At 59.2% G+C, this 10,007-nt stretch overlaps 1 protein-coding gene across 1 annotated transcript in view; it reads right to left on the reverse strand.

Moving 5' to 3' along the window:
* Positions 1 to 1,021: 1,021 nt before the first annotated feature.
* Positions 1,022 to 10,007, reverse strand: part of Btbd2 (BTB domain containing 2) — a 14,215-nt gene continuing 5,229 nt past the window's right edge. The window contains exons 3-10 of the mRNA XM_055607687.1: positions 6,232 to 6,351; positions 5,425 to 5,581; positions 4,501 to 4,606; positions 3,549 to 3,746; positions 2,853 to 3,045; positions 2,658 to 2,745; positions 2,240 to 2,386; positions 1,022 to 2,125 (exon numbers count right to left, since the gene is read on the reverse strand). Of these exons, the coding sequence (XP_055463662.1) occupies positions 1,964 to 2,125; positions 2,240 to 2,386; positions 2,658 to 2,745; positions 2,853 to 3,045; positions 3,549 to 3,746; positions 4,501 to 4,606; positions 5,425 to 5,581; positions 6,232 to 6,351 (1,171 nt within the window). The 3' untranslated portion in view covers positions 1,022 to 1,963. The remainder of the gene's footprint in view (positions 2,126 to 2,239; positions 2,387 to 2,657; positions 2,746 to 2,852; positions 3,046 to 3,548; positions 3,747 to 4,500; positions 4,607 to 5,424; positions 5,582 to 6,231; positions 6,352 to 10,007) is intronic.

Raw genomic sequence — 10,007 nt, forward strand, 5'->3', positions numbered from 1 at the left:
TCATGGGAGAATGGAGGTGGGAAATAAGATAGGAGGCTGGAGAGAGAACTGGGCAGGCAGGGACTCTGGAAGCTTTGGAGACCTGAATTCCATCCCCAGCACACAGGCCGCTGCTTACGCCACAGGTGTACAGGTGTCCGCTGTTCCTGGGGAACCCAGTGTCCCCTCCTGGCCTCCGTGAGCGCCCACACGCTGGCATGCACAGACACAATGCACAAATGAAAAATTTTTTTAAAGATGTTTTTATTGTGTATACAGTGTTGTCTGCACCTCAGAAGAGGGCACCAGATCTCACTATAGATGGCTGTGAGCCACCATGTGGTTGCTGGGAATTGAACTCAGGACCTCTGGAACCAGTGCTCTTAAATCTCTGAGACATCTCTCCAGGCCACAGAAGAAAAATCTTAAAACAGCCTGATAACTTGAGCAGGCAAGATGGCTGCACAGGCGTTCACTGCCAGCCTGACAACCCCAGTTGCCTGCCCAGCACCCCCACAGTGGAAAGAGAGGACTGACCTCAGCACACAATGCAGGTAGAATCGGGGTTTTTGGTTGGTTGGTTGATTGGTTGGCTTTTTTATTCAGGCTAGCCAGGGCTACACAGATTTATTATCATCTGAAATCACACATGAGCACGGATGTGTATGTGAGCGCACGAGCGTGTGCCACAGACAGAGAAGCACCTGAGTTGACCTCCCCGGTGGCTGTGAGCCACCCAACAGGGGTCCTGGGAGCTCAGGTCCCCTGTAAGAGCACTGTGCCATCTCTCCAGCTCCCCTTTTGTTCTGGAACGTGGTATCACGTATCCCAGGCTAGCCCTGGACTCCAGACCTCTAGTCTCTGCCTCCTCAGAACTGAGGTGACAATATTTCTAAGGCTCCTGGCCCTGGCTGGTGGCCAGCCTGGTGGCATGCCTCTGCTCTCTTGGGAGTACTGGGAGATATTCTCAGGGGGAACGGCATGGGGGCTGAGGCGCCCACCTCCCAACCACCTAACACTCAGACAAAGCGGCACTCAGTGGTTCAAGGCAGATGTTTCTTTTATTTAAAAAAAAAAAAAAAATTTGGGGACACAGTGTGGAGGGCTCACCTCCCATGGCTTTGGGAAGGGCATGGGTTCTGGGCAGGAGGTCACTGGTACAGAGACATAGGGAAGGGGACCCCGAAAGGGACTGTGCCTTCTAGGCTGTCACTGGACAGGGCCTGGTGGCCTAGAGGGCCAGGGCTGTGGTATGTACAGGGGTGTCCCATGGTACCCCTGGGTGCCACATCAGGTCAGCTGGGGGCCCAGTCATCTGCTCAGGTCCTGCGGGCTCAAGGCTGAGCTCTGCCGGCTGCACGGCGGAGCCTGTCCACAAGGATGGACAACGATGGCCTCACACCGACACTGTTGGGAGGGGCAGAACAGCGGCCCACCAGCCCTGGCAGAGGCTCCGGGGGATGACCACGTGCCCTCAACATGCGCATGCCCAGCAGGCCAGGGTTTCCGGTGGCATCAGTGCACGCAGGTCAGGCCCTGGGTTCCCCAGGGAGCAGCAGAGAACGAAAGGAACATGAAACCCAGAGCGTCAGCTGGGGGGGAGGCCGAGTGCGGGCCCCAGCCGAGTGTGGGCTCGAATGCATTGCAGTGTGCAGTTTAATAAACGGAAGGGCGCTGCCACGGCATCCTGGGCTCGCTGGCCTGCTGCCCTGGGCTGCAGGGACCAAAGTGGGGACCCAGACCGCAACCCACCGCCCTTGGCCCTGACAGCCGGCCGGCCGGGGCCAGGCCCACTCTGCCCCCGAGACTGAGGGATTGTCTCGTCAGGGCCCAGCCCATGGCCTAACCACCTCCCCAGGGACTTGGGACAGGCGGTCACACTTGTCACTGTGGACACAAGGCCGCCCCTTCCGTGATGATGAGGGAGGTGGCAGGGAGGGAGGCCGGCCGATGGCTGGCAATGGGTGACCTGGGCGGACACTGGCTAGGTGTAGAAGATGACTTCCGGGATCTGGCCGTCCTCCACGGAAGTGCCGTTGTTGTTCCCGGCCGCGTAGCAGAAGGTGAAGCAGGTCTTAGCCCCCGTGGTGGGTGACTCGTGGGTCACCTTGCGAAGGCCTTTGGTGCCATAGTGGGAGTCCGGGCCCTGGGGGGAGGGGAGGCGCAGTGAAATTGGGGTGCCCCAGGACCGTTGGAATAGCGAGGGACCCCATGCCCCCAGGGACGGGGACAATGCGCTCAGGTGCAGTGCCTGCCTCACCTTGAGCGTGGCGCAGGCGGTATAGTTCACGTTGGGCAGGACCTCCACGGGCTCCTTGAACATCACACGGAAGGTGCTGGCAGAGCCATCACAGCTGAAGCCTGTGTCGTTCTGGCCAAGGACCGTGTTGCTGTCCGTGTGGATGATCTGGGGACAGAAGGCTGTTCAGCGGTCTGGGTCCCGAGCTGGGCACGTGGGGGCTGCAGGACGGAGCTGGCGCGGGTGTGTGGGCAGGGCCTTTTGGGAGTTGCCTCAAGACGACTGGGCATAGTGGTGAAGGCCAAATGGCACAAGTATGGGACTGCGGTACTGTGTCTGCCTTTGTGTGGGGGTGGGGTGGGACAGGACCGGGCTGTGGGCGCAGCCAGAGGCAGACTGGCAGCGGGACAGGGCACGGCAGGGCCAGGCGGCAACCTACCTGGATATTCACTTGGTAGTCAGTGGGCCCGTGGATGGATCCATAGAGCCCAAAGCCCACCACGAAGATACGCTTGTTGACCGAGAACCTGCGGAAGGGATTGAGTGGCAGACGGGTCAACGCCCACCGCGGCCCCTGCTGCCCACTCCCTCCCAGCCGCCTCCCCGCCGACGCCCCACCTGATGGACGCCCCACCTGATACGGTCGCTGGTACCGCTGTAGCCCCAGCGGCTCTCCACCTGCTGGAAGCGGTTGATGCTGCACTCCTTGCCGCGCAGGCAGCATCGCGGCCTGTCGATGAACTCCACGCGAGGCTTGGGGTTGACAGTGAAATGCAGGAAGAGGCTGACCACTTCTCGGTCCACCAGGATGCCGGACTGTGCCGGGCCTACGGGCAGAGGGCTGGCTGACCGCACGAAGGGAAGGCAGGCTCAGGCCCGGCCCGCAAGGTGGGTTATCTGGTTGTCAGGACCTGGCCAGGCTGAGGGCTGCCTCCTTCCTGCCGCCCTGCCTGGTTTTCTGGGCTGGCAGACTCCCACATGGCCCCTCTAAGCCCCTGCTGGGGAGCACCCTTGCTTCATACGGGGGAGAGCTCGCGCCCTGCCTGGCCAGGCACTAGCTCACTCCACAGCCACCACCTCCAGCAGCCACCCTAGGGCTCCCGGCACATGGCAGGCCCCAAACCCAGGGCTTCCTGCATGTCAGGCAACTGATCTGCCAACTCTGTACCTGCCCAAAGCTGAACCCCGAGTGGCCGATAGGACATGGCCTAGAGACTCCACGGTCTCAGGCAGTGTCCCCAAACCAGAGCCTCATGGACATGGGCAGAGGGTGCTGTGGGTAGGCCATCGGGGGACCATGGGGGCAGTAGCAGCCATGCAAGCCCGTTACCTGCGGCAAACTCCTCAATGGTCATCAGGGGGAAGCGAATGAGGCCCAGGGCCTTGCCTAGCACCTTCCTCTTATTCTCAGGTGTCACCTGAAGCTGCTGCCGTTGACACTCAGCCTCGGACCAGCGTACGACCGCATTAAACAGCCGAACCTCACGAATGCCCAGGGTATCACGTTCCAGCACCGCCACTAGCGTGTCTGTGGAACAGAGAGGCTGTGAGCCCTGGAGCCTGCCCCATGCAAAAACCACCTCAGAGCCCAGGCTTGGCAATTATGGCCCTCTGTCCACGTTTACCAAGAAAGTTTTATTGACACATGACCCTCCCTAAGCACTCTTCTTCCTTCAACACAATCTCACGCAGTTCACACTGGCCTTGAAACCACTATGCAGCTGGGGCTAGCCTTAAACCCATGACCTTCCTGCCTGCACTTCCCAAGCGTGGGGCTGACAGGCTGGCAAGTGTTAGGCAAACCCTGTACCAACCCAGCCGGATGCCTGCCCGCTTTCTGTCTGTAGGCGAGGCAGGTCTGTAACTCCCAGCAGCCCTCTCGCCTCAGCCTCCTGAGCACTTGGCTCATAGCACGTCCGCACACCCTGCCACTACTTCCCCTGGCCCTGACTCCACAAGGGCAGTGGAGTATCTTGTCAGAGCCACTCTGCCTACAAAGCCATCGGCAGGAGCCACAGGGCATCTGCCTGGGTGACCACAGAGGGCCAGGCGGTCTCCCTAGGCAGGGATCACAGTGACCCTAGAATGAGGGGGCAGGGCCCTCAGATCCAGGCCAAGCTCTGCTCCCAAGTCCAGCTGTATCTCTCCAACCCCAGCTCACCATGACACCCAAAAGGCAGGTTTCTAGTCATCTTCAAATCAGGATCTCCCCCCGGACCCAAGCCCTGCCCTTTGCTCCAAGCAGTCCTGGAGCCGGAGCCTGCTGGCCCTGATGCACTCACCCAGGTCAATGTCGGTAAAGCCCTCGGCAGCAATGGCATCGGCTGTGTTCTTGTCTATGCTCTCCAGGCACAGGCTGGCCAGCTGTGGCTCATCAAAGAGCCGCGCCTGGAGAGGCGGGAAGGTCAGCGCCTGTCACCACAGGCCACAACAACCCCACCAGTTTGCCAAGCCTGGAGCAGCAGACCAAGAGCGCCCAACAGGTGAGGATGTGCTACCAGGCCCGGCAACCTGAGCTCACTCCCAGAACTGAGCTCAAGAGGGAGCTCAGGCATTCCTCTCCTGTCCACACGTCACTCACATCAGAAAAGGAAGCAACAGTAACAGAAGCTCCATGGAAGCCAGGGAGATGGCTCAGTGGGGAACGTGCTGGCTGTGCAAGCCTGAGGACCCCAGTTCAGATCCCAGTACACCCTAAAGAGCTGGGTGTGGGGCCAGCAAGATGGCTCAGTGGGCAGAGTTGCTTGCTACCAAGCCTGAGCTCAGATCTTGGGGGCTCACATCACTTAATGAGGCTGAGCCAGGCGGACTCCACCTCCCAGGACATGAGGCTGAGCGACTGGGCAGTAAAAGAGCTGGCTGTGTGCCAAGAGCTGCCCCAGCTCCCAGCTTGCGACTCACACCTGGAACTCCACGGTGAACGGAATCCAGTGTCCTCTGTGCTCACCCACACACCTATGCACACTCCAACTCAAACAAGCTACAGCGGGAGAGGCTCCCGTGGGGGTGGGCGCCTGTCACAGCGCCTCAGGAGCACAGGACAGGACCACACAAGCCAGGGCTGCACAGTGAGACTCCTAGCTCCAAAAAAGAAAACACGGACAGCGGCCGAGGACAGCTGGCAGCTCTGGCCTCGGTGTGGAGGCACAGACACACCTGCGCACACGCTCGGACCCCAGCTGTCACGGGACGGGGAGCCGCCCCACCTGTGTGAGCAGCATGAAGGCGTTGTCGGCCCGCAGGTGCTTCTTCAGGAACTCCACACAGTGGGCCTCCAGCGCAGGCACGGCGTACTTCTTGGCTGTGTACAGCGTGGTCATCACTGTCTCGGGCCCAATCTGCACTTCATCCGAGTACAGGAACCTGAGCAGGGGACACAGGCTGGGAGAGCGCCATGGGACAGGGCCAGGCCACCCCACCGCCACTAACCAGGCCAGGCACCACAGGCTTGCGTAAGGCTGTTCAGGGACCTTCTAGAGTTGATATCTGTCAGTGTTTCCTATCTGGGGCTATCTGTTGGGAAGGCCAGGCTGTCACCCATGGGATGCCCATGCACAGGCTGAACTAGGCCACCATGTGCCTAAGATGCAGCTCCCAGCAGCAGCCGTGGCCCTACGGCCAAGCTTAGGCACTCATGGGTAAAACTCAGACACTGGCTGGGATAGTATGAGTGTCCGCACCACACTGGCCATGGGCTGGGTGGGTGGTGTGCCCACCTAGCTAGCAGGCATGAGGCCTTCGGCTCCATCCCAGCACCGCAGGCCAGGAGTACCACACAGGCTATTTCAAAATGTTAACAAAATTAAAACGCCTGTAATCCCAGCACACGGGAGGCAGAGGCGGGCAGATCTCTGAGTTCGTGGCCAGCCTGGTCTACAGAGAGAGTGTGGGGCAGCCGGGGACAGAGAAACGCTGTCTCGTTCTGAGGCAGGGTGCCTCCACAGACGTCAGGGCTGTGGCTCCTGTCTTCACAGTGCAGCACCCCACCACGGCGAGAAAACCTGGCCACTTACTTGAGCAGCGCCAGGAAGGCGGCCGGCTCCACGTCAGGCAGCTCGATCTCGGTGGAGGTGGTGGCCATCCCGCCATTGAACATGGCGTCGAAGACCGCGCTGCCCACAGCCAGCACGAACCTGTTCAAGGAGAGAGGGTGCCCGCCCCTCAGTCGTGCTGGCGGCCTCCGTCTGGCCCCGGCCAGCCAGCATCTCCCGTCACGCCTGCCTGCCAGCTCCGGTAGCAGCCTTTGTGGGTCCTTCCAGAGGCAGAAGGAGGGGGCTGTGGAGGGGCAGTGCTCCCTTCCTCTAGGCCTGCGCTCACCCACCCCTCTGCTCGCTCACTTGCCCAGCCCTTCCTCCCCTTGCTCTACCATCCCGCCCCCATTCATTCATTACCTCACCAATTCACTCCTTCCCCCCTCATTCCTTTCCCCTCCCTCAACTCTCTAGGCCATGGCAACAAGCATAGGGACCTGACTTTCCCTGGGGACAGCCTGGGTCAGGGTCTCTGGACACCTATGCACAGACGGCTGGGTCCCTGTACCATGGTTAGGACAGAGCGGGCACCCACTCCAGCTGGACAAGGTCCTAAAGCCCCCCACAGAACCTGGGCCCCATCCCAGCTGGAGGGGCCGCCCCCGTAGAGGCCCCTCTCACATCAGTCCCACACCCCATCTCACAGGGTCACTGTGGAGTCATTGGCCCTTCAGTGTGGAGGCTCCTCCCTCTTGCCCTGAGTCTGGCCACTGCTCACTGTCATGCCAGGATTAGAACAGGCACTACTACCACCTCCTAGGCAACAACTAAATGCAACCAGGAAACTGGGGTCTAAGTGCATCATGGCCATCTTCAGGAGGGAAACACATACAGGGAAAGAGCTGACAGCTGACCAGAGATGCCCATCATCGCACCTAAGCTGGCACCAAAGCATGACAGGGGTTTATGGCACCCTGGGTAAGTCAGTAAGACCTCGTCTCAAAAAATAAAGAACAAAAAGACTAGTAGTTCAGGGTAGAGCCCCGCCCAGAACCCCCCAGTGAGGGGCCAGGGCGTGGTCAGAGTGGAGCCCTGCCTAGAAGAGGGGCTGGGGGCGTGGTCAGGGCGGAGCCCCACCTAGAATCCCCAGTGAGGGGGCTAGGGGCATGGTCAGGGTGGAGCCCCGCCTAGAATCCCCCAGTGAGGGGTGGGGGCGTGGTCAGCAGTACAGCATCCATCTAGCATGCGCATAGCTGTAGATCTCCTAACCATCACTACGAAGTCAAACTGGAGACGGCTGTGAACAGAGGCAACACTGGAGTGACACGGGGTCACAAGCCCTTGGGCATCAAGCGCCAGAGTTGGGAGAGCCTGAGGTCACCTACCTTGGGAAGACTGTAGCTGCCCAGACCAGGGTGGAGAGATACATGTCAGTCACAGCCCTGCAGCCTTCCAGCTCCTAGCCCTACCCAGTCTCTGGGTGGGAGCTGGGCAGCCTCACTGCTCAGCACAGCACAGGCCTCCCAGGCCCACGCAGCAATAAGCCAGGAATAACCTCTTCTTTCTGGGTGGGAAGCATCTCGTCCCTCCACTCACCACACAAACGCCAAAAACAGAAACCCGGGCACACCGCTGCACTGGCATAGCCATGGCCGCCTGACACGGATCGTCACACCTGACATGGCCTTCTGTGACTCACAACGAGGCGACACACTCGAGGGCAGGCCACCCTGCTGATAAGCCCCTCCACCCTCCGAAGACACCCCAGCTGCCCTCAGTTTAGTCGCCAGCCCTTTGCCTGGATACTTCTGCTGTCTACTCTGGCCTCCGAAGCTCTGTGTAAGAGACAGAAGTACCCACAGGCATGCCAAAACACATTCAGACATTCCCAGGAGCCAAGCAAGGGCGGGAACACAAGGCACCGAGTGCGGTCAACACGCAGTGTGGCCCATCTACACACTGGGGTGCCACGAGGCCATGAGCAGGAACAAGGGCGCGCACGTGCACACACGCACACACACACACACACACACACACACACACACACACACACACACACGTGGAGGGAGCCGGGACTAAGGGAGGCCTGGAGAGTCAGGGCTAGCTGAACGGCAAGCGCTGGAGAGTGATGCTGGCTGCCCAGTGTGCCCGTGGCTTGTTTCGGCGAGCCCTGCTTAAGCGCAATTAAAGGGGTGAGCTGGGGCCTGGAGGAAACTCAGCTCACAGCCAGCTCCAGGGACCTAGACGCTGCAGACAGGTGCACACATGAACACAGACATGAGCACAGGCATGAACACAGCCACAAACAGGTGCATGAAGACATGCGCGCGCGCACACGCACACACACACACACACACACACAACTAAAATGAATCTTTTTGTTTTGTTCTTTCGAGACAGGGTGTCTCTGGGTGGCCCTGGCTGTCCTGGAACTCACTCTGTACACCAGGCTGGCCTGGGACTGAGATGCTTCTGCCTCCCTCACGCTGGGATCAAAGGCGTGCGCCACCAGCAGCAGCTGAGATAAACCTTTTGCTATCATTTTTGTTCGCTTGGTTGAGATGGGGTCTAATGGCAGAGCCTGGGCTGGACGTGAACTCAAGATCCGCTTGCCTCAGCCTCCAAGTGCGGGGATCACAAGCCAGCACTACCACCGCCAGCACGTGGCCAGGAGTCCTACAGAGGGACCAGCTCAGCTCTGGGAGCTGGGACATCCTGCCCAGGAGTGCATCCCCAGTCCGAATGTGACAGGACACACGCCGAGGCTCAGACCCCACAGGTGCATGGCCAGAAACAGCCCAGCAGCTGGGGCTGGGACATGGCTCCCTGACTGTGGAAGGTGTGTGATCAAATCCCTATCACTCGTGTAGAAAGCCTGGTGTGGGCAAGGCATGCCTTGACTCCAGCACTTGGAGGCAGAGGCAGGCAGATCTCTGTATATTCCAGCCAGGCTAGTCTACACAGTGAAATCCTGTCTCAAAAGAAACAAAACTTATGTAGCTCAGGCCAGACTCAAGCTCATGATACTCCTGACTCAGCTCCCTGAGGTTTGGAATTACAGGTGTTGAAAATGGGGAGAACTTAACTATTTCCTTATTTTAAAGCGTCTCACCCTGGTTAGCTTAGAATTTGCTACATAGACTAGGCTGGGCTTGAACTCAGAGACCCACGTGATTCTGTCTTCTAGGTGGTGGCATTAAAGGCATGTGTCAGCACAGCCAATTATGAAGAGAATTTTAAGAGAATACAACGCACACCATTTTCCGCAGCTTACACAGAATGAACGACCCACAAAGATAAATAACTAAGCCAGACATGGAGACATACACTTGTCATCCCAGGCCCCAGGAATGCAAGGCAGGAGAATTGTGGTGAGTTAGAGGCCAGCCTGGGCTACGTTGCAAGACTGAGTCTCAAAACAAAGCAAGCACATACAAAGGCAGCTGGGGTGAGTGGTTAGCCTGGGCTCCAACCTCAGCTCAGCCAGAAAGGGCCAGACACACAGAGGGAAGCAACACACTCCAAAACAAGACTGCCTGCCAAACCGTGAGATCTGTCGCAAGAAGGGGTACATCCAAAGGGACCCTAAGGGGCATCGGGAGGAAGCACACACTGGACCCCAAGGACAAGCATCCCAGACAGAGGTTCTGCCCACTGGTTCCTGAGCCCATCCAGGTGGCTTCAGAAGCCCCCTGGCAAGCTGATTAGGAAGTAGAAAACCATGAGTGTCTGCTCTGGGACTGTCCAAGGAGCAGGGCATGGAGGGAGGAGCAGACATGGAGGGAGGAGGAGCAGGGCATGGAGGGAGGAGGAGGAGC

Source organism: Psammomys obesus, unplaced genomic scaffold (genome assembly GCF_907164565.1).
Source record: "Psammomys obesus unplaced genomic scaffold, mPsaObe1.curated_primary_1811, whole genome shotgun sequence".
Taxonomy (NCBI): domain Eukaryota; kingdom Metazoa; phylum Chordata; class Mammalia; order Rodentia; family Muridae; genus Psammomys; species Psammomys obesus.